The 24,633-nt window shown below is 39.3% G+C and overlaps 1 protein-coding gene and 1 non-coding gene across 4 annotated transcripts in view; one reads left to right on the top strand and one right to left on the bottom strand.

The window, feature by feature from the left end:
• LOC136690753 (myosin-16) overlaps nucleotides 1–24,633 on the bottom strand; it is a 73,749-nt gene that overhangs the window by 2,201 nt on the left and 46,915 nt on the right. For all 3 annotated transcript variants that reach the window (XM_066662715.1, XM_066662714.1, XM_066662713.1), the window contains 16 exons: nucleotides 24,372–24,428; nucleotides 17,731–17,817; nucleotides 16,888–17,133; nucleotides 15,795–15,912; nucleotides 14,096–14,223; nucleotides 12,974–13,170; nucleotides 12,071–12,203; nucleotides 11,076–11,292; nucleotides 8,467–8,603; nucleotides 5,196–5,299; nucleotides 4,719–4,911; nucleotides 4,094–4,297; nucleotides 2,919–3,044; nucleotides 2,219–2,389; nucleotides 1,200–1,400; nucleotides 802–948 (listed from right to left, as the gene is read on the bottom strand). In XM_066662715.1, coding sequence (XP_066518812.1) covers nucleotides 802–948; nucleotides 1,200–1,400; nucleotides 2,219–2,389; nucleotides 2,919–3,044; nucleotides 4,094–4,297; nucleotides 4,719–4,911; nucleotides 5,196–5,299; nucleotides 8,467–8,603; nucleotides 11,076–11,292; nucleotides 12,071–12,203; nucleotides 12,974–13,170; nucleotides 14,096–14,223; nucleotides 15,795–15,912; nucleotides 16,888–17,133; nucleotides 17,731–17,817; nucleotides 24,372–24,428 — 2,466 coding nt within the window. The remainder of the gene's footprint in view (nucleotides 1–801; nucleotides 949–1,199; nucleotides 1,401–2,218; nucleotides 2,390–2,918; nucleotides 3,045–4,093; nucleotides 4,298–4,718; nucleotides 4,912–5,195; nucleotides 5,300–8,466; nucleotides 8,604–11,075; nucleotides 11,293–12,070; nucleotides 12,204–12,973; nucleotides 13,171–14,095; nucleotides 14,224–15,794; nucleotides 15,913–16,887; nucleotides 17,134–17,730; nucleotides 17,818–24,371; nucleotides 24,429–24,633) is intronic.
• trnal-uag (transfer RNA leucine (anticodon UAG)) lies at nucleotides 6,578–6,659 on the top strand. The gene has a single exon. It is a non-coding gene; the product is annotated as a tRNA-Leu (tRNA).

Genomic DNA, 24,633 nt, shown 5'->3' with positions numbered 1-24,633 from the left:
AGTGAGGTCAAATTACAATGTTGGATGATTACTTCTGGATCACAAAAGCCACTGCAACTGATTCCAAATGCACTGGATAGAACTCCATCACTGATAGAACACTAAGAGAACTCACAAAGCAGTGGCCCAGATTCAAACAGTTTGTGTGGCTGTGTGAACATCAAAAATCAGATTGAAATTGTCTTGAAATTGTGTTTTTAAATCAAATTTGGGATACTTTAATATGTGTTACCTAAATTTGACCTATATCCAATCTGCGGCAATGTGACTCTCTCTGAACAGCTATGGAAATATTAAATGAATTCTGTCAGCAGTTGTCCACTTTTTCTGTACCCTGTAAATTTGCATTTAGAGTTAAAGAAACATTTATACGCCTGACCATTGTATAATCACTAACTCGGAATCAGTTAATGTTTTAATATTCTTTTAAATCTTTAACTGATGCTCTGTTTTTCACAGAAATAATTTGGAAAAAAGAAAAGGGTTTTTTATGATACAGTGCTGCAGAGTGAAACACCAGTCCAGTTCCATTCCTTTATTTCAAAATGAAATCACTTTTAATGGAACAGACAGATCTTTCCCTCTGCTTTATAACCAGCATGGTGGGACTCTGTAGCCCACACTAAGTAAGAATTGGGCATGATGGTCTTAGGCCTATTTCATTTTATGCTTCTCTATGGAGATTATACAATCTGTGTGTTCACATCTGTGTCCATACTTGCTGCACTAATACTTTTATTTCATTTCATTAAGGACATACGTTGTAGAAATGTTAGGCCACAGAAGCAAGTGGAGACTTACTGATGAGTAGCCCTTGCCGAAACTGCCTCTATTCTTGGTCCTGATCTTGGTGAGAGCAGACTCCGCTATATCAGCTCGCTCCTCTGCGTCGTCCAGCTCATGGACAGTCTTCCTGTACTTGGCCAGGTTCATATTGGCCTGCTCCTCCTGCAGGAAACAAACATGACATGCCTGTCAATTATTGTTATTTCTCCCCAGTTCCACCCATTAGCCAGGACTTTAGCCACTTCTTTTTCTGAAACAGCTTTTAAAACAATGCCATTGAACCTGAAAAATTGCCTGAAATTTTGACTTAATTTAGACAAGTTATTTAAATGAGACCAAAGAGTTTCATTGGAACAATGTTCTGTAAAAGTCTCATGCTGTGAGGTCAGTACAAATGATCAGATCAGTCATACCGCCTCTTCCACTTGTCTTTTGTACGTTTTCATTTTGATTTGCAGCCTCTCCACCAACTCCTGCATCCTCAGCTGGTTCTTCTGGTCCTCCTCCGACTGGAAGAGCAGCTCTTTAAGCCGCCGCTCATTCTTACGCAGAGTTTTCACTGTCTCTGCGTACTTCTTCTGCTCTGTTTCCAGCTCCAGCTCTAACTCTTTCACCTGCAGGATTACACCACTGTGTTAGACCAGAGTCTCATGTTGCAATGGTTTCCTAATGAACATCCTTGTAGATATAGATATCTCAAAAAGGAAATACACTATCTGAAAGTCTTTATTACCTTTATCAATGAGTTAAATAATCAGATATAATATCCTGATAATAATATCCTAAAATTTATGCCAAAAATGGCAAGCGAGAGGAATTTATTACTTTCATCAAGGAAAATTGATTTGTTCTATTCTTGGGGATAATACTGTACTCAAAAGTTGGTGTGAGATTTGATTTAGATGATTTAAAGATGGTCATTTTGATGTTAGTATTCGTGAACATAGTATATTCATTCTTAATTTTTTTTTAATTCTACAACAGTTACCATAAAATGATAAAAGAGCAGGAGAATGTTAGACGTTTGAAATGAAATATACACATAACCGATACCCCTAAAAACTAATACTATGTTCACCAGTGAAGCTAAACAACCATTATTTCAACCCTATCTTTCATATAACCCGACATAATTAAATGTGTATTTTTTGTTAACCACTCATAGAATGGTTTATGTCATCATGCCTATGACTAGAGGCTGTGGAGTGTGTCATTCAGCCAAAGAAATATATTTGTGGAGTTACTATAAGGGCCAGGTAGTGCTAATATGGCAATAGTAACAATAGGGCAAACATTAGAGCAAACATTAATCTAACACTAACTGCCCTACAGACGTTAGTCAGACATGTGCAGTGTGTAAGTCCTCCAATAGAGAGTGACCTCCAGAAAAGTGAAGATCCTAGGGAACCAGACTAAATTCTCCATAGTTTACCTTTCCCTCCAGCTTCTGGATTATCTTTTTGCCTCCTTTCATGGCCAGCTGCTCTGCCTCGTCCAGTCGGACAGTCATGTCTTTGAGCTGGGCCTCCAGACCTTTCTTCACCCGCTCCAGATGCATGGTGTGCTCCTGCTCCACCCTCAGCTCCTCAGCCACTCGAGACGTCTGTGCACAACAGCACATTACACCAAAGGCATTTGTGATTTATAATCTTTTATTTATTTATTTAGTAGTAGTATTGTTTTTATTTATTTAATTTTGGTAGGTTCACAGACCTGTTTTATACTATGGATTTTATGGGCTCACGTCCGGGTTCCGAGCCACTAGGGGGCGCCAGTAAACCACTATGACAACTTCTATACAGCTGATTTGACTTCTTCTGGGTATTTTATTAAAATAATTTCAGTCAAAAAAGCTGGACGCTCAGGTCATTCCCACATTTCCACTTCATATTCTTCGCTTCATAAATGCTCCATTATCCACATCATCTTGGCCACGTTGTCAGGGATTTTTTAGCACACAGTCAAATTTTCCTGTAAGAATTATAACTTCAAAGGTCTAGAGGAACCTATAAAACCAAAACCTAATGCCCTAAAGGATAAGGAGGACATCAACTTCCAAAACCACACAAAATAATAAAAAAGAACTGAAATTACTTCTTAGTTCCTTTTTTTTTTTTTTTTTTGCTGCTTACCTCACATACAGCTTTCTTGATCTTGTCATTGGCTGCTCTCACTTCATTCTGCAGTTCCTCGTGCTCCTGGGTCAGCTGCTGAAGATCAACCTCCAGTTTTCGCTTCCCGATGGAGACTGTCTGTAACTACAGTAATGGATCAAGTTTTGAACATTAAGGGATGTATAATAAGCAATGAGGTAGGGTGACCAGGTCTAAGAAGGTGAAAAAGAGAACACGTTTCGGAGGGTGGGGGGGCATTCACTGCCGTTGTATGCTTAGTACCTTTATTTGCTACACAAAACATGGGAATTTATTTTTTAATTCATCCGAGAACTTACATTTACGTTTCGGCATAGCTGCTCGAGATGAGGGTGGGTACATGAGCTTTGCCTGACGTAAACAAGGACTACTGACGTGCAGACTGACCAATTAAATGTTTACAGAGGTTATCGACCAATAACCGTAGCTCTACAGTCAGACCGTCCAATCAGAAGATTTTAGGCTACTTCACCACTCCCCCTTTTCATTCAAGCGAATCAATCGGAGTAGGGGAGGACGGGACTAGTTTGTGAACGAAAGTTCTATGTAAACTCTAGAAAAACAAAATCCCGGACGTTTGTGAAATTCCGGCCGGACATTTTTTAAGTGTAAAAAAGAGGACATGTCCGGGTAAAAGTGGACGTCTGGTCACCCTAAATGAGGAATGAACATACCACTCATTCACTTTTCACCTTTAGCCGAATATAGCAAAACGTTTGCCATTGTGCACACAATTTTCTAAAACTGCTTCCAGATGTGTTTTGATTTATTATTATAAACATATTCTTAAAGGATTCTGGACTAAGTTTGAGTGTTCTGTTCTGTCTGATCTAATCATTTTCTGTTTGATAGCAACTAGGGCTTAAGTGCATCAGTGTAATAATAAGCATCAGTGTAAATAATTAGGGTTAGTTTACTCTGTCTAGAATAGGCCATCATTAAACAAGAGATCATGCTAAATAACTCTCTTTACATCAGGACAATATAACAATGCATTTTAAAAAAAAAAAGTTGTGGAGTTGTCCTTTCAGTTGTAGACATTTGAGTGCCACTGCAATGCTGGAAATAACCCTCGGCCCACAAATATCCGACCGGCCATGCCAGAAACTGACCACTGATTATAAAAGATCACAATGAGCTATGTGTAAATGTACCTGGTTGTTGATGTCATTGTACTTCTCAGTGGTCTCTTGGAGCTCAGTCTCCAGGGTCTTGCGAGCCCTCTCTGCTGCCTCCAGTCCAGCTCGACTTTCCTCGCCCTCTGTGACCAGCAGAGAGCAACGTCTCTCCAGGAGAGTGTGTTCCTCCCTCAGCTGCTCCTGCACACGTGCCTCCTCCTCCAGCTGCACCTGCAGATCCTGAGAGAGAGAGAGACAGACTCAGTTCTTGAAGTTGATGTTTTTGAAATAGGAAAAATGCACCACCAACATGTAAGTATGTTTTTAATGTAAAGCTGTCTGATGGCATGTGGTGCATTCAAAATGCCAAGTGTATACAGCTACACATTTTGGCCTTCCTTTGTGATTGGATCACCCAAGACACACAAATTAATGCCAAGTGTCTTAGAAATCCACTAAATTTAAGTAATTAATAATGTAATCCCATTACAATTTGAAAGTAATTAGTAATCAGTAATATTCTGAGAAACAACTATTCAGTTATGTGTGTCACATTTCACCTGGAGCTGTATGCAAAGTAATAGCTCTTGTACTCTGTAGACAATAACACTCACATTCAAACAGACTATAAACAGTGAATAGAAAACAGAGTGTTTTTAACCTTAATCTGCTGCTGCATCTTTTTGACGGTCTTCATGAGCTCTGCGTTGTTCTTGTTGAGCATATCCACCTGTAGCTCCAGGTCATTTATATCACTCTCCATCTTCTTCTTCAGACGGGCCGCTTCAGTCCGGCCCTTCACCTCCACATCCAGACTGGCCTGCAGGGACTCTAGAGCCCTCTGGTGACTCTTCCTAAACACAGAGACAAAATCTCAGCTTCTCTTACTGTAGTTTCACGATACAACAGTTTAATGGTCAGCTTTGTGGTCAGTGGTCAGAGCAGAGTTACTTACCTGTGACCCTAGGATTCCATTTGTGAGAAGCAGGAAAGAGAGGATAATAGATATAAATATGAATGTGGAACCCTGTGTTCACTCACTCTCCACTATGTTAGACACACCTAACTTGTTGGCCACCCTACGGCTGAAGAGAAAGGGAATGGAACACCATTTGTTTGTTGTGAATGAAAGGCCTACCTGGCAGCATCCAGCTCCTCCTCTTTCTCCTGAAGTCTGCGCTCCATGTCTGCTTTAGCCTGTGAAAGCTCCAACTGCAGCCGAAGAACCTTCGTCTCCTCAGCCTGCAGGGGATAAACACTGCATCAGAGGTTTGTTTCCATCATGTAAATATACATAAATTGAGTTATCATTAAGTTTAAGTTTATAAAATATTATCATTCAATTGTTATCATGTTTATCTGACGTTGATAGAACCTAGTCTTAGATTGAACAAAAAAAAAAAAAGTATTATTTTGTCTACAGTATGCTCTTCATCAAATCTGAGCAGCACACTGCATGTGCAACGTTTAGAATAAATACCTCTTAGAACCAGTGAATTCTACGAGCCCCTAAGGTGACATGGTGGGTTTATTTAGCAAGTCGTGGCCACTATATAGTATTTTGAGACCACAAAATACTATATAGTGGCCACATAGTAGTATTTTGCGGCCACGAAATAATATATTGAGGCCACAAATAATATATTGAGGCCACAAGATAGTATTTTGAGGCCACAAAATAATATATTGAGACCACAAAATAATATATTGAGGCCACAATATAGTAAATTGAGGCCATGAAATGACTGCACACCTTGAAAAAACTTGTACAAACCTGCATTGTCTTCCACCATTTTTGCTATTTGATTCTCCTCCATATATCTCTCCTGGAGAAAGTTCTCTAATTCGCACTGCTTTTCCATGTCGTCCATGAACCTCAAGGCAATGTGTATTAAAATTAACCAACTGCAATCCGGTGTTAGACTTAATCTCAGAAATTAGATGTGTGGTTGTTCAGCTGCTATGCCAATCAAACTTGTGTGCATTGCAAATGCAGGTCCCTTGGTCCAAGCTTCAAAATACTATTCCCTATTTCGTGGCCTCAAAATACTATCTTGTGGCCTCAATATATTATCTTTTGGCCTCAAAATACTATTTTGTGGTCTCAATATATTATTCAGTGGCCTCACAATACTATATAGTGGCCACAACTTGCTAAATAAACCCACCATGTCACATTAGGGGCTCCATAGAATTCAGCTACAACTGAGCACACAGTTTGTACAGTCCCCAGAGAAAAGCATTGACTTATAGAACGATATGATTTATTGCCGCCAGGGGCAGAAAAAAAAACAGGTGGAGGGGTGAGTTGCCCATATCAAAAATTATTTTAAATAAAAATAGTATCATGCATTGGAGAACTCATCTGTAGCTCTCGGGGGGTGGGGGGGCGGTTGTTTTCACACATGTCTAAGCAGCTCCCATTGTCTGAGCAAGACTCCGCGGGAATACACTCCCCAGCGATGACGTATGTGTGGTATGCGAAGATCATGTGCCCATCTTCCAAAGAGCAGTACGTATGGTAGCGTGGCCGAGCGGTCTAAGGCGCTGGATTTAGGCTCCAGTCTCTCTGGAGGCGTGGGTTCGAATCCCACCGCTGCCAAAGTGGCTTTTAAAGCTTTGATGTCATACTTATCGTTTGACCCGTGTTTCAAGAGCAGAGCGTTGGAGTCTGTAATTAGGTCATGTAGAAATGTGCGTCAGGCTATAACTATTACCTGGTTAAACGTGGAAGCTCATACATGTAGTGTACTACAATTGAACAATAAACTGAGTTGATTGTATCTTTGTTAGATCAACGTAGATCAAGGCGCTGGATTAAGGCTCCAGTCTCTTCGGGGGCGTGGGTTCGAATCCCACCGCTGCCAAGTGGTTTTTAACGGGTTGAATTCAGTTACAACTACAAATTTGTAAATAAAACTAATATATTGTAGTTTAGTCTTAGCCCGTTTCTCAGTTACAAGTTAAGGTGCAAAGTGCAAAAGTGTTGCTTTGTGATTTCTATGGTATTATATGGCTCCAAAGTGATCCTAAGCAGTTGTATTGATATAGCTAGTGGTTTATATAACAATTAATTAAAAAGTGGCTGCTATATGTTGTTAAGCAGCATTGATAACAGATTGATAATTTTTTTACTGAATTATTTTAAGTGTCTAATTTTGGGTAATGTTTTGCCTTCTTCCCATATAAACACTGATTATTCACTTGTACTCATGTATCCAAATATACCCTTTCATCATTAATTGATATTCTTAAATATTTTATCAGCTCTTTGGCAGTCTTAACTGCTTTAAAAATGTCTCCAATACCTGGTATCAGTTCTTTTAGACTGCCCTTTACACCAAACAAAATGAGAGAAAGACCACCATCCAGCCCCTGGGACACCATCTGTCAACACCTTCATCAGCCACGTTTTCAGCTGTCAGCTCCAAAGCCAAATGTCCCCATCCATCAGCTCCATAACAGCAGAGCCAGGAGTTCAGAAAAGCAAAGCTCACACACCACAAGGTGTTACTGCACCATCTTTAAACACCAAACAACTCAGCCCCAAATCCCTTTTTCATTACCCTCACCACCCAACAATTTTAAAGAAACCTTACAGAGTGAAGCCTTTGAAGGCTTGTCAATTTCTGGATTAAGTCACCATGGCATTGTCAGCTAAAGCTCTCCTGATAAAATCTGACCCCTCTGGTGTTGGGAAAGATTTACTAGACAAGCAGATCTCATGCTCTCTCACTCTTAGTGTCAGCTCCCGTCAGCCTCAGGACACTTATTTGAGTTAAATACCAGCGAGCCCCAGGACAGATTTTATCAGTCACTTAGATCTTGAAGTGCAATTGGCCTTGTACTAATTCTACAAGCCGTCTCTAAGGACGATCTGTAGCTTTGCATTCGCTGGAACAGTTCCTCGCTGTTCAGTGAGTTGCATTGAAAAGTTTCCTACACTGAAGAAAATAAAGTGGGAGAGTTCACTTGGCTGTATTTACCAAGACACAAAGAAAAATTTGAACCCAGCAGCTGTTCTTCACAATGTGTCAAAATACAGACTTTTCATGTAAATTTGAACAAGTTAATATAATTTCACTATTACTACTGCACATGAACAGTTCAAAAAGAATAATTATGATGATTCCTAGTTCAGAAAAATGAACATTTGACACAGAAGACGGGGGATCCCCATCTTTGCAACTGAACTTATTTTAATAGAAACCAATACTGAATAAACTGGAAAATACATGAAGTAACTGCATATTAAGTGGTTTAATAATGTTTTAAAATAATCTTTGCTGGAACAGCATGCACCAGTTTCTTCTTCCAATTGCCCCCATCTTATAAAACCACAGAAAAATTTTCTTACAACCTTATTATTTTTTATAAAGGTCAGAACAGATTATCTTTCCATTTCATACCTCTAATGCTGCCTCAGACTCCTCCAGTGAGGCCTGCAGTTCTTCTTTTTCCATCTCAATCTTCTTCTTCATTTTCTGGAGCTCGTGGACACTCTTGCCACCATCCGAAAGCTGGTCAGTGAGATCAGCAATTTCCTCTGAAATGAATTCATTATGATATAATTTCTCCAGGCTGTGCAATAAACATGCAGGATGGATATTGTACTCTGTTATTGTTTGAGTGTAAAACTGGCCCAGGTTTCCTGCCATACCCTCCATACACTGAGGAATATTACACAGTCAGCTTGTTCCTCTTGGCTCCAATCTATGTATTTCAACTAATTATAGTGTTTTCTCAGAACCACAGTCATAAAGCGGAAAGATTAAGATTGACGTTGTGTGTTCTAAATCCCTCATAATGCTAGCTCGGTTGTATTGTAATTAGTGCTCATGTGGGTGAAGTGAGTCATATGTTTGCATAGATCTGGGCTGTCAATCTGCAGAACAGCTGCATCATACATCTTTCAGCTGACCTACTGTAGCAAGTATGAAACACGTGCATGTGAAAATATTATATCCATGGGCTGTTTTTTTTTTGGCATGGGTGCCATATTGGGTACCAAGTGTCTGTTTTCAGAGTGCAGCACTAATGTAAAGAAAAGATGGATATATTTATCTCATACACTGCACTGTTGAGAGTCTCACAATGCTCAGAAACAGAATCTCTTTGAGTCAGGGGGAAAAGGGTCCCACAGTGTTGTATAATAAGGAGAAAAAGACTGAAACCTGTATGAGGTATTCATACACAAATCATATACAAGCTTCAGTAAATGTGTTATTTTGCTACTGGCACCAGTCACATTCTGGAGCAGATTTTTGGAGGATAATGATTTATTGCAGCTGTCTGCATAAATTTCTTCTCTGATTTGGCGTAAGGTTAAATGAAGTAATAGATTTTCTCTACTGACTGACACAGACAAACCTGACATAGACAAACTGGTCAGGGATCCATACTTTTGTTTCTTTAATTTTAACATCTACATGAAATTTAATGTGTTGAAAGAATCAATAAAACAATTTTAAAATATTTTTTCAGTTGTGTGCTTATGAGTAATGAGTAAGTACTCAATATTGTGGCTACTATAAACTATGACATTACCTGCAACCTATGGGAAAAACTCAACAGTCTGAAATGGACAAATGAATTTTGTATGCTGAAAATGTTGAAATCACAAATACGATGTAATAGCAGATACAGCTTAACCAACTCAAAACCTATATAAAAATCTGCAGCCAAGGGACATGTGATAATAAAATGTCTTGTGATTCAAAATATACAGTAAAAATTTAAAGCAGTTGAAAAGCATGACTATTAGAAGCAGAACTTTCTAAAATTCAGAATCATTTCTAAACCTCTGCTATAATGCTAATTTTTATGAGCCCCCTTTTGAATGTCTTATCTTATGTTAATGCTAATGCTAATGCTAATAGCCCTTTTCTTCTGAAACAACTCTTGGTTCTTAAACTGGTTTCATTTAGGTTTCTGGGACTTTGGTACTCCCCAGTGCACCGGCCCACGTTTCCACCAGTTTTGATGGGAACACAGATGTCATCAGCAGGGGACGTTGCGGGGGTGCTTGGTTCCAGTGTCAATGTGAAATTTAGAGCCAACACCAGAGAGTCATAGAGTCGGCACCAGAATAGAGTCAATCATAGTTAATCCACTGTTTACAGCTAGCTCACATCACCCTTGTAATATATGATAAATGTTGCGATTTCCAAGGCATTCTGCTGAGCTTGTGTACAGTGGAGAAATTAAGCCAAAGTACCTTGTGTCGTGTTTAATGCAGCCCCAGAAAACAGAGCATGTTCCTGTTTTATTTTCTTTTGATATATTTTAAAACAAGCTGTAAATGATCCATCCAGATCCACTGCACGATGCATCTTTGTTTGAGGCTTTGTGCCCTTCCTGGAGCTTTGTAGCTCAACACTATCATGAACACTTTCACAGTTTGCACTGAAGAACCAAATATAAATTGGTTCAAGTTGGGAATTCATTTTCCTGGTTCCCAAACCAACATAAGTTCCAGTGGCTAATGGAAACTTGTTTCTAAGTCTTGGTAAAGGGCTATAAGTGAACTCTAGTGCACAATAAGATTTTGTGCCTTTTCTAGATTAAAAAATAAATTAAAAAAAGAGAAAAAGTGTTATATGTAAAATATTTTATATGAACGTTTGAACCATGGATATTCTGTTGCCTTAATTAATCTTCTGTTGGGAGATTCTGTTTGTCTTTGACTGTATACACTGTACTCCAATATTCTAAGTCTGTTTGTATACCACAGGGCAAAAAAATAATGACTGATACTTTCTTTAAGGGCATGATAATCAAATGAAATAAACATAAACTAAGATTTACTCAGAAGGGGCTAAAATATGTTAATTCCTCACCAGCTGTAAGAAATAAAATGTAAATCTTAGCTGTGTGTTAAAACGTATAGAAAAAAACCCCTGCTAACTTCTAGCTCCTCGTCAACAAAAGACACAGTAGCATATAGTACTTAGCATGTTGTCCTATTCCTTGAAGAGTTAAAAGACTTCATCTATGTGTGTGTATGTGAGTGTGTTACCCTGGAAGGCCTTGTTCTCTCTGCGTAGAGCATCACTTTGCTCCACAGACTCTTCGTAGGCTGTTTTGAGTTTGAAAAGCTCGGTAGCGTGTTGCCTGCTCTCTTTCTGACATCCCTCCACCTCTGCCACCAGTTCCTCACATTTCTGCCTCCAGTCTCCCAGCTGTTTGTCCAGCATTCGCTGCTTCTTGTCCAGCACTGCTGCCGCATTGTTTGCCTGCAGAACCACACCAGTGAGTACCTATCATTAGGTACCTATCCTTGAAATAATGTTATAACTACAGTGATTGCATTTTTAGCCTTTCTTGCAGATCCTTCTTTAAGAATGCTGAAAAGGTAAATCATATCAGCATGTGGATAATGGTATTTAGGACAGGCTTCCTTAAGCACTGTGTGAACCACCACATGTGGGCTAGTAAAGGCATTTTATCACAAAACTTGATGCAAAATTTGATCAAACTATTCATTCATTCATTATCTGTAACTGTTTATCCATTTCAGAGTTACCGAGGGGCTTTGCAGTGCAAGGCAGGAAGACACCCTGGAGGGGGCGCCAGTCCTTCGCAGGGATTATCCCATTTAAACATTAGGTATTAATTTATTATTATTTTTTAAAACTCATACAATGTTTGTTTTTATAATTTTGTAATTTTTTTATTTTCTAATTTTCTAATGTTTTTAGACCCCTGGTTATTCTGATTGGTTTGATGATATATGTATTATTTCTGTACTTTAAAGCATTCCTGAGTTTTGAAGTAAAACCCCAATTTACAGGCTTAGATTTAAAACATCAAAATACATACCCTCAGCTATGAACTTGTCCATTCCCACCCTACTTCTTCATTTCACGTATAAACAAGTTTACAGTAGCCTAATATGGTACTGATATTTTAGGTACACTCATATGGCATATGTTGGTTTCTGCAAACATTGCAGTATCAGTTTTTAACTGATAAATAGGTGGGCCTGCAGGTGGAAAAAAGTTGATTTTTTACCTTCTCCAGGTCTACACAGAGCTCCTCCACCTCTCCCTGTAGTCTCTGCTTGGTCTTCTCCAGGCTTGAGCACTTAGCCTGTGTGGCCTCCACGGCCTCCTCCGCCTCCTGTAGTCGAGTCAACAGCTTTTTCCTGCAACACATATCACCCAGACATGACTTAATTTCAGTCAAGTAAAGGTTTGTGCAACTGTTGTTTGTTCACATTCTAAGTAAAAATTCTACATTTCGGATTACACGTTCTACAGGGAACACATTTCTGCAGAGAAGGCTCAGCTACAGTTCATTTGATGAGTTTCAAACAGAAAAGAGAAAATGTGACACTCAAACAGAAACTGCACGTATAATGCTTGGACTGGTTATATACATATTTAAAAATGTATGTTAACATCTATTCCTTCTTTAGTGGTCAGTGTCTCACCACACACTCTTGACTGAATATTCATAGATGGTAGACTTTTCCTAACTTAGCACTTGTGTGTAAAAATATGACACTATTATGTTGGTTTCACTGGCAAAACGTTCAACCACTCTGACCACATGGATGGAGAATGTGGGCTGCTAAATTGTCCAGTAACATATGGGCTACAGTCAGAAAGTGTATAGTGAGCACTGGCGGTTTTGGTGTTTCTGCTAAAACAGCCAAGGGGTAGCTAGTTTGTGTCCAGATGATTTCACTCTCTAATTATGCCTAATCATATTAAATGTTAACATGCTGATTAAAGCCATCTTTTCAGGTCCTGAATTCCTATCCAGTGGGAGATTGCTTATCTCCAGTTGTCCTATCTGTGTATATGTATGTCTGAGCATTTCTAGATCTTAATTCCTTTTAAAAATGCTTGAGAAAACAGACATCCATTGTGATTTAGACTGGTTTCCAGCTGTGTGAGATGTGTGTTATACTTGGCTTCCTCCAGTTCGTCACTGTGCTGGATGCTGTCAGCCTCGTGGCGGCTCCTCCAGTGTGTGACGTCACTGTTAAGTTTGGAAACAAGGCGCTGGAGCTCTAGTTTACTCTCCTGCTCTTCCTCAAGCTGCTCCTTCAGCACATCACACTCCTGCCGCAATGCTGTCAAACTGCTGCCCAGAACTGCTTTACTCTGTCACACACACAAATCATGCAACACACACACCACAGGCTTTGATAAGTTGCCCCAAGCAGTTAATATGCTACTTCATAATACACAGAGTATTATAACATATACATGCAGGTATAGTAATAATAACAGACAGTAATAGCGAGTACACTTCTGCCAAACCATTCATCATAATTCTCAGTGCTCATGATAAAGTTTCAGAATACCATTCAGATTTTGAGATTAGCAGAGCGGGGAATAAACCTAGTGCTTTTTAAGACTTATATCAAAAATATAATATTATTAATTACTCATATTAAAAATATATTTTTTTATGTTTTAGTTGCTAGATATCAGTCATTAATATAGGCTCATGTGGGGGGTACAACATGGAGGAGACTTTGTAGGATGGTTGTACCAAAACTCATTCTAATCCTGCCATGGCCTTGGGATTCAGATATTGTCCCATACTACCGGTGAAATTTGTGTGTGTGTGTGTGTGTGTGTGTGTGTGTGTGTGTGTGTGTGTGTGTGTGTGTGTGTGTGTGTGTGTGTGTGTGTGTGAGTGTGAGAGAGAGAGAGAGAGAGAGGTGTGAGACAGAGAGAATAGTAAAGAAGGATTTTATTTATTTATTGATTTATTGATTGAGTGATTCATTCCTTCACAATCATCTCACAGGTGATCAGACCCAGCTTCATGTAACTTCTTAGGCAGTGCTGTTCTAAGAAGATTTTACTAGTTCTGTGTTTGCACATCTATTAGTAATTTGCAATTTTAAGTAACTTAATTAACTAAATAAAAAGGGTTTCAGGATACTTAAGGACAACATGTATAAGCAAATTTTTAATCTTACAGATAAAAGACCCACTGATTCGAATCAAGTTACAACAGGAGCCAAAGGCCAGTAGCTAGCTAGCGAGCGAGCGAGTGAGTGAGAGAGAGACATACCTTAACCTCTTCATCAAACTGCTTCTTCAGTTCCTCATGCTGAGCAATCATCAAAGATTTAGAGCGGCTCATCTGGCCGTACTTGTTCTCCATCTCCTCCAGCTGCCGGCTCAGTTCATTATTATCAGCTGCAGGACGGCAGTAATAAAGCTGCTGTTACTGCCTGGAAATCTACTTTTGACACAACTTCCAACAACATAAGAGTTCATAACACTGTATAAATAGTAATAGAAGTAAGATACAGTAGAGACTCACTTTTATGCGTTCGAAAATGTATTTTAAAATGTCTACTTGAGGAAGTGAAACATGCAGTGGATCACTAACTAAATCCTACTGCATACATTGTCTGCATAAATCTCTCTAAACCATAGTCTGTGCATGTCTGCATGACCTACACTACATAGCCAAAAGCTTATAGACACCTGCTCATCCGATATTTCTTCTGAAATCAAGGGTATTCAATTTTAGCTACAGTAACATCTTTAATTCTACTGATATCTGGCTCCTCCAGAGCTTCGCATTCTATAGGAATTTCTGTTCTAAAGACATTTTACAAGTCATGTGTGTGACTGTCAGAGTGTATTTAAAAAAGTGTGTGCACTTTAAATTTGTTTAATTCACTAATTAGAAGGAGTGACTGTTTACTTTTGGATGTCTAACTAGCACAGCTTAGTTGAACATTGCATATTCATGAACATGTTTATAATAGTGTCAATGGACAGTTGCTTGAGCACTTTAAGCTGGTAACTTTAAGGAGTAATCAGTCATTTTGTTGTTTGATTCTTCTTTGTGGATGGCATGGTGGAGCGCAGGTAGTGTTGCTGTCACTGTTCAAGTCCTGCTCCGGGTGACTGTCTAGGAGTGTGGTGTGTTCTCCCTGTGTCTGTGTGGGTTTCCTCTGGGTGACTGTCTGTGAGGAGTTTGGTGTTTTCTCCCCTTGTCTGTGTGGGTTTCCTCTGGGTGACTGTCTGTGAGGAGTTTGGTGTGTTCTCCCCTTGTCTGTGTGGGTTTCCTCCGGGTGACTGTCTGTGAGGAGTTTGGTGTGTTCTCTCTGTGTCTGTGTAGGTTTCCTCTGGGTGACTGTCTGTGAGGAGTTTGGTGTTTTCTCCCCTTGTCTGTGTGGGTTTCCTCCAGGTGACTGTCTGTGAGGAGTTTGATGTGTTCTCCCTGTGTCTGTGTGGGTTTCCTCCGGGTGACTGTCTGTGAGGAGTTTGGTGTGTTCTCCCTGTGTCTGTGTGGGTTTCCTCCGGGTGCTCCGGTTTCTTCCCACAGTCCAAAAACACATGTTGGTAGGTGGATTGGTGACTCAAAAAGTGTCCATAGGTGTGATTGAATGTGTGAGTGTGTGTGTGTCGCCCTGTGCAGGACTGACGCCCACTCTAAGGTGTGTTTCTGCCTTGCGACCGGTGATTCCAGGTACCATGATCCTGGATAAGTGGTTACAGACAATGAATGATTCTTCTTCACATTGTGGAACAAACATACTACATCTAGTGTCCTGGATGTATCGGATTCTGCACTAAACCTATTTTAAAAATGGCCACCTCGTTCTACAGAGAACAAATGGTTTAATTTAGGAACTACAAAGTAAGGTAATGCTCATGTGTTGTGATACATTCATAGAATATAGGGAAAAAAACACTTTCATAAATATTGTTTGTAAAAATAAATCCCTTTCCCTGCACTATGTCTCAAGTACCTGTGAGTCTGTTCTTTGCCCCGGTGACCTCAGTGAGAGCTTTCTGCATGTCTTCATTCCTGGAGCTGGCCTCAGACAGCAGGTCCTCTAGTTTCTTCAGCTGTGTGTCAGTGGACGCCTGGTAATACACATAATCATAAAGCACAAAGTTAGCTTTGATCAACATGCTGGAATTCCCTTGCCGGGGCTGTTTGACCTGCTCTTGCCACAAAGTTAATGAGAGGCTTAGACAGGGATCACACACAGGACACCATTGTCCTCCATTACTGCTCTGCTGCCTCCCAGCAGGGGCAAAAACATTGGAAGAGAATAATAAATAATAAAAATAAGAGAGAAGAATTTCAGATTCTAGTTGAAACCAAGATGGCATTGTCATTGTCAGGCATACAAAATCTAGCATATATTTTTGATTAATTTGCAATGATAATGCATTGAAACAAACTGATTCTAAATTGCCAATTGATGCAATTTGTGTATATATGTTAATGTCGTCATATGTTAATGATCATGAGCTGTTTGGACAGATGATGCTCTTCAGTCTGTTGTCATTTTTGGATCATGTCTGTATTTTAAAGCATTCCTAAGTTATGTCTAACCACAAATTGCTGACTTATGGTACATGGGGTTTAATGAACAAAATATGCAATCACACTGAAATTGATGTTAATAAAATAACATTATTCTAAAAGACCAATTACACCACTAGACGTCTTGGAGTTAAAGACATGTTTTAATTTTGGAAGATGGTTGAGTGATTTAATGAGCAAATGGACCAAGGCATTTTTTGCCGGGCTGCCTGCTGGGTCGGCCTAGAAGAGGCATTGGGGCTTACTGCCTGACACCTAAAGTAAGCACTCACGTCGCTTCAGCACTGTAGGTCCACTATCCACTAGAGGTGGGCGGATCGATCCAAATATCGATACCAACGCTGGTATTGGTATTGATCAATACTCATGGAAAAAGATCGATACTCAAGCTTTTTTCCTCTCCACCCCCGCTTCTTCAAGTTGCGAGGAACAGCGCCCCAACCACCCCCCCACCCCCAACCATACACACACGCACACTTTTATTATGACAGTGATGGCAAATTTACCTTGGCCTTCTGCAGTGTGTCCAGTGAGGCTGCCAGTTCATCCACTTCCAGTGTCAGGCTCTGTTTCTCTTTCTCCAGTTTGGCCCGAGTCCTCTGTAGACCCTCGCACTGCTCACTCAGTTCTGCCAGAGAGTTGCCATGACGCTTCCGCAAAGCTGCCGCCATCGCTTCAGCCTGAACTGAGGACTCCTCCAGCTCCCGCCTCAGCCTCTGCAGCTCTGCCTCCCGCTTCTTATTCATCTCCAACTGCACAGTGGAGTATATGCAATTCAGACAACTATGCCTCTGCTGCAAATGAGCATATGTGCTATGTTTCACTGTCCTTACTAAAGATAAGGTGAGTAAAAAAAGACATTTTTTTGTACTTTTCTACGTACAAGGGAACACACTGAATATTTAGTATGTGGAAATGAACAGTATTTTACACATACAGCAGACAGATTGAGTAGAACAATATTGGCCATCCAACATTTAGTGTTTATCTTCTTTTTCGCACATTGGGTCTGTATGACAAACACCTAACCAGCTCAGCTCAGGGGTGTTTAATGGTAAACCACCATTCCAGAGAAAACTTTCAATCCTCAGCCCAGTACTGGTGTTAAACTTGCAGGCTCAGCACATTTCAGGTCATAGCATTTCATTGACACTTTCCTGTGGAGATTATACAAGCCCTGTGTGCACATCTGAATGTCTGCATTCAACATGGGTGCATGTTACAGCAACTAAATGCACTCTTTACAGTTATCAGTACATAATTTGAAAATATAGTGTATATCATGTCTGTACATTAGATATGAATGGTAGAAAAACTGGCCACAAAATACGCAAGCAAGAGGAGAGTACCTGAGAAGCTGTAGCACCCCCTGCCTCCTCCAGACGATCGGTTAGGTCATCTAGTTCTCGGGTCAGGTCAGCTCTCTGCTTCTCCACCTGAGAGAAAGACAGAAATTAATTACAAGTTGTCATATGCTCTTTTGCAGGGTGACTTTTAATTAGTTTTTGGAGTCTTGCCCAAGAATTCTTATTGGTGTATAATAGTATGCTTGGTACAGAACTTGATTCTGCTGCATGGGGATCAGTGGTGTTGTTCGCTGTACAATAACGCAAATTTAATAAGCAGATGATTGATTCAAATCATTACCTCAGGAACTGCTTATACAATCCAAACCTATAAGGCATGTGAGCAATGGATTAATTGACGCATGTGTGTGTGGCTCTGAGTATGTATATGTGTGAATGTCTGAGAGACTGAGGTGTTTAAAAGAGCTTAGCAAACACTTCCAGGAGCCCCACGGACACATCACAAAGAGAGAGAGAGACAGAGTGGTTCCAAAAGGCATTTGGTCATTGTAGGACACACACGGAAGGTGCAGGCACAGTAAATGCACTGCTGGTGAGAGATGTGAGGATGCCATTAGGGCCTCATTACTACATTACTATATTTTCTTTGTATGGAGGTGTTTTTTTAAGGCACAGGCTTTCCACTGGACATGTTCTTTAGAACAATGTATAATACATTGTGATATATCACATTTCCAAAATAAGAAGATTATGTCAAAAGAAAAATGTACTCTTTAGAATCCAGTTGTACATGAGAGTGTACATACACTCATACTCACTGGCCATTTTATCAGAAAGACCTATAATGTACATACTCAAACATTTGGGAACCTGTGATCAATAAGCAAAATCATCCATTACAGGGGAAAAAACATATATGCTATATGCTTGGTTACTACAGTTTGCTGAGTTTGACATATAGTTTGGAACTCATTTAATATAAATGGTGGAATTATTTTGCACAGCTTATTTTATGTTTTTCCCTACAGTATGTTAAATCCAGTGAACAAATGATAATTATGCGTTAAAAATAGGGTTGTGCCATAACACATAATTTGCAATAATATCTGTATCATTTTTAAAATGATAAAAATACATAAAATTTCAGGATAATAGCGATATTCTGACTTGTTTAAGTAACAACATCATGTAGTTATGCATAATACGGCATACATTTATTATGTGAGTCATTTACGAACAGCAACAAGTACGGCAGAAAGGGTCTCTGCGGTGGAGGGTTTACCAAATAAAGGAGTGACTTTAGTTGTGTGGGGGTGGTTTGTTTACAAAATATCAGATGTATAACACATCATGGCAAAATGTAATATATGAAAGAAGCTTGTAACATCAAAATGGGAAAAGAGTTTGAGGAAATGCAAAAACGCAGCAACAGAATACACTGACTCCGCAGAGCATCTATTTTGCATTTGTTTTGTTATTTACTGTAAAGCTTTAAGGGTTAATATTTGCTGTTTGCATGCATGCACTGCATTTTCTGCACTTTATATTTGTGTGGAGATTTATTTGTTACATTATTTATTTTAAAGTAAAAATAGAATCTTGGTAAGTTACCTTTATTTAAAAATAACAAAATGTATAGTCTTTTTTGGTTTGTTTTTACTGAATGTTTGGAACTGTTAGATTTATACTACAATAAAATGTTAACATTTATTTTGCTACAATAGTATGTTCTTGAAATGCATAAAATGTATTTCCGTGTTTTGTGATATCTCTAAGAATGTCATTATCGCAAAAATACCCTGATATATTGTGGCAATATTCTACAACCAGATCACCAAGCCCTGTAACTTTTGTTGTGTAGATTTCCATGCTACATTATTGTTTTACACAAAATCTGAACCTTAGTAAGTTACTAATGATATATTCATTCATTTATTATCTGTAACCTTTTATCCAGTTCAGGGTCGCGGTGGGTCCAGAGGCTACCTGGAATCATTGGGCACAAGGTGGGAATACACCCTGGAGGGGGCGCCAGTCCTTCACAGGGCAACACAGACACACACACACACAACTATGGACACTTTTCAGTTGCCAATCCACCTACCAGTGTGTGTTTTTTTTTTTTTTTTTTTTTGGACTGTGGGAGGAAACCGGAGAATCCGGAGGAAACCCAAGCAGACACAGGGAGAACACATCAACTCCTCACACACAGTCACCCGGAGCGGGAATTGATTCCACAACCTCCAGGTCCCTGGAGCTGTGTGACTGCGACACTAAATGTGTGACTACCTATGGGACACCCATATTGATATATATTAATATAAGTATAACATTGATTTTGTTTCAATAGTGTGTCCTTGACATTAATAAAAGTATTTTTCAGTCTTCTTTTTTTTCAACTATCATCAAAATACCCTGAAATATCATGATATTATTTTAGGGACATATCTCCCACTCCTCCCTCCCTCCCTTATCTATCAGTTAGAAATATGTGTTAGAAATACATATATTGGATTGGAATCAACATTTGAAAAAATGTGCATATAAAAATTAGATAAAGGTATCAGTGCACAATTCTTATACTGGTGCAACATTAATAATTGCAAATGTATTTATTAAAATTGCAGTACCACCCTCTTCTGCAGATATGTCCTGTATCAAAGACTTTACACCTAAACATACATGCAAAGGCAATATATATATACCCAGAGCATGAGGCAAAGCTCCAATTAAAATGTATGAACCAATTTCAGCTCAACACATGGCCATTAACTGAGCAAATAAGAAACTGGCCTGCTCCTTCATACATAAAAGCATATCTTAAAAACAAGGCCACCCCCTCATTTTAAAGCCGTATAAAATCATTGTAAACAGCCAGTGAACTGTGTGAGCTAATGGAAAACTATTGTTGGTGATTAGTTGAGGACCGTGCTGAGAGGAGATTGATAAAGTGGGGCAATTTTTTTTTCTGTTGGTGTGGAGTTTCATATTGGGGCAGTTAAAGAGGAAGATGGCGGCTGGTGCCATGACCCGAGTACCCTTTTGGTTTTAACTGCGACTAACAAAGTGAAAACAGCCCCAGTGTGTTTAAGCTGACACACAGGAGGGGATCACCCTGCAGGCCCAGGCAAGATCGGTGCCTGGTCAAGACCTTTGTCCTCTAAAGCTACCCCCATCACTAACACATTGCACCAATGCATTACTGTGTCAACAGTCACTTCAGCAAACTTGTCTGTCAATCAATTTCTCTTTCACCAAGTAGCCCAGGTCAAGGAGCAGTGAGATTCCTCGCTATCCACCAAGCCCAGCACTCCGGTTGAAGGGTTTATGGTCATATTTCATGATACACTGAGCCACCTCTGGATTAGGAACTCCTACCATTTATCTAAACTCATTGTCCATTTTATCAGCTCCACTGCCCATACAGCAGTTGTAGTTCTACATTTACACACTGTAGTCCACCTCTTTCTCTGCATCCTTTTCTTATTCACATTTCACCCTGCACTTCAATGGTCAGAACTCACACAGACCACCACAGACCAGGAATGATTTGGGTGATGGATCATTCTCAGCGTTGCAGTGACACAGACCTAGTGGTGGTGTGTTAGTGTGTGTTGTGCTGGTACAGTTGGATCAGACACAGCAGTGCTGTTGAAATTTAAAAACCCCTTAGTATCATCACTGGACTGAGAATTGTCCACCAATCAAAAATATCCAGCCAACAGCATCCCGTGTCCACTGATGAAGGGCTAGTGCACGACCGACACAAACTATACAGCAACAGATGAGCTACTGACTTTACATCTACAAGGTAAACCAGTGTGTCTGATTGAGTGGACAGTGAGTGGACACAATGTTTAAAATCTCCAGGCGCATTGCTGTGTCGGATCCACTTGTACCAGCCTAACCCACCACCACCATGTCTGTGTCACTACAGCACTGAGAATGATCCACCATCAAAATCATACCTGCTCAGATGGGGTCCTGTAGAGGTCCTGATCAGTGAAGAAGAGGGTGAAAGTGGACAAAAGAAGTATGCAGAAAAACAGGTGGACCGCAGTCTGTAATTATAGAACTGCCCCTGTATGGTCAGCGGAGCTGATAAAATGAGCAACAAGTGTAGATACAAGGTAGATGTTTCTACATATTCCATATCAAATATTAATTACATTTTTTGACATTTGATAACATGGAACAGACACAATGCAGGAAGCAACCAAGTTTGTAAGTGGCCATTTTAACCTAAATTACATTTCTACTAACTACTCTGCGTGATTTAAAAATTATAGTAAACCATTTGGAGCCCAGTACAAGTATTTAGGTCACAACCCAATATTTAGGTCACAGGATGCATAGATACCTGAGTGCATGCTTTAAAAAAATCCTGTTGGAAGATGTTCAGACTGTAATGGTGTGTGTCTCTTGTGATTATATCTGTGAAGGGAAAACAATGGCAAGACTGTGTGTATGGCTGAGATGTGCTTGCTAAGGTCTTGAGAGAGTGGAAAGTGTGTGTGTGTGTGTGTTTGCAGGGAGAGGATTAAGGCATGAGAAGATAAAGGTGTGCATGTATGTGCATGACTCTTCACACTCCACTGTGGATTAGACTCAGTGAAAGGAGGAGTGGTGTTCCATTAACAATGCCACCCAGCACGGACATACACTTACAGCCCAGAGGCACGTCAATCTTAACCAATATAACACAGGTCCAAATGCTTTGGGGGGATGTTGTGTCTCACTTACTTCTACACACACAGTAAAATACAGTAACACACACATATTATATACATATACATATATAATACTGTGCAGAAACTAATAAACTAATGACTTCTCAGTCAGTGTGGTGCTTGTATAAATGTATATAAAATACTAATAATATAAAACAAATAAGAAATATAAGATCATTTTTTTCTGTAAAGTAGTAGGTGTGAGTGAGTTTGAAGAACAATGTTTTGTTCAGATTCACCTTGATTTGCATGAATTTGTTAAATCTACAGCACACATTTAAAATCATTATTTATTAACCAGTAAAACTAGGTATTGAATGATAACCTCAAATAATATGGACTGTCACTAGGAGAGAAAATAGATCAATCAAATCTTTGTTCTTCATCTACACCCCTTAAGGGCTGTGGTGCCAGGGTCTGAGTGACACTCATAAGGATTTGGGGGAAATTCTGGTTGACGGAGTGGGCGCTGCTCTGGGATGCCTTGTCCTCTGATTTCAAACACACTGTCTTTATTATTCCAGGTGCAAGTCATTAGGAACACTCCCTGGCCCCACCCTTCCATCAGAATGCCCACTCCTGCAGGACCTCAGAGTGAGAGCAGAGCGCAAACTCATGCCAGACGTCTACCACGCAGCATCTGACCCAACCTGTCCTCCACATCCAGCTCAGTGACACTCGATAGCCCCCCAATCTGCTGCAGATTAAGAACTTCAGACAAGCATATATGGAATGGTCCCCTTATATCAGAGATGACTTGGAGTGTTCATTCCTTGTTAGATTTTACAGAACTTGTTTGTCATTTGTCAGACTTCTATATTTACAGCTGTTTTACTGCAGTTCAGACTTGTAACACTATAGATTCTTTCTCTTGTAATTGAACAAGGTTTACATTACATTGTAATCACTTGCAGGTTACTTGCACTTTCCAAAATGTACATATATGCAATCAATCACTCTTAGGTGAGGTTGAAGGTGGCGTTCCAGGAGAGCTGAGTTTTGTTTTTATAGCTTAGGGGGGAAAAAATCAACAGGACCCACAGTTGAGCAAGAGAATATTCCAAATACAGATCACATAAAAAAGCAGGGGCAAAGAGCTGAAGAAGAAAAATCAGAGATGAATTATACAATACTCTGCAAGAGTCTGAGACCACCCATTCATTTATTAAATGTGCAGTCATAATTGCCTTCAAAATTCATGAAATTTCACAAAATTGAACATTTTAAATACATTGTCATAACATTAGTACTGTATAGGTACATTTTAGTCATCTAGCTATAAACAATATTCCTTCAGAGATGTGACAGTGGTCTTAATATTTAATGACATTCAATTTCCCTAAGAAAAGAAGAATATTTGCACATTTTATTGAGTTTTCAAAATAGAATAATAATAATAATAATAATAATAATAATAATAATAATAATAATAATAATAAGCTTCAAGGCTGGGTCTATGGCGTCAAAGCAAGTTAAAATATAAAAGCAATGAAATATGGTAAAATGATAACCCTTAAAAATGACCTAAGTCATATGCTTAAAAGACCACACCATGGATGGTTTTGTATCCTTCTCCATGCTGATGGTTCCATTTTCTCTATATCTTTCTTTATTACTCCAGTGTTCATCCACATATTTCCCCTTATGCATGATCTCAAATATCATGTCCTCAAATATCTACTTTAATCATTTTAAATGAGGATGGGACAGAAATTTGAAGGCAACTGAGATCTGTTTAATTAGTCGTTTGTATGAATGTTGTCTTCTGTAAACGTGAAGGGGTTTCTTTAAATGTGATGGAATAATACTTTGAACACTTGTTGTAATTATCTGTTAAATATACTTATTTTTGATTGTTTTGACTGGATAGGAAATAAACTTGGATGGTCTCTGACTTTTGCACTCCACTCTAAATAGGTATGAAACTGTTTCTTATAAAGTAGAGAAAGCTACCTTTGCTCTCATGGCTCTCTCTGCTTCTAGTTCTTCCTCCAGTTCCTCAATACGAACCTGCAGATCAGAGAAACATTAGATATTCACATAAATGTTGAAATGTATTGTTCATGATATTTAAACAGTGGGTAACTCCTCAAACCCTCAAGATAATTTAGTCTAGGATTTTAGTTCCAATTTATTGCAAACTTGCATGAATGTATTAGTAATTCTGAGCTACAATGTACTCCGTATGTCTCAGCTTGCTCTAATTTAGAATAGA

Source organism: Hoplias malabaricus, chromosome 3 (assembly GCF_029633855.1).
Source record: "Hoplias malabaricus isolate fHopMal1 chromosome 3, fHopMal1.hap1, whole genome shotgun sequence".
NCBI classification, from domain to species: domain Eukaryota; kingdom Metazoa; phylum Chordata; class Actinopteri; order Characiformes; family Erythrinidae; genus Hoplias; species Hoplias malabaricus.
The sequence above is the reverse complement of the archived record's forward strand: the minus strand, read 5'-3'. Positions and strand labels throughout refer to the sequence as shown.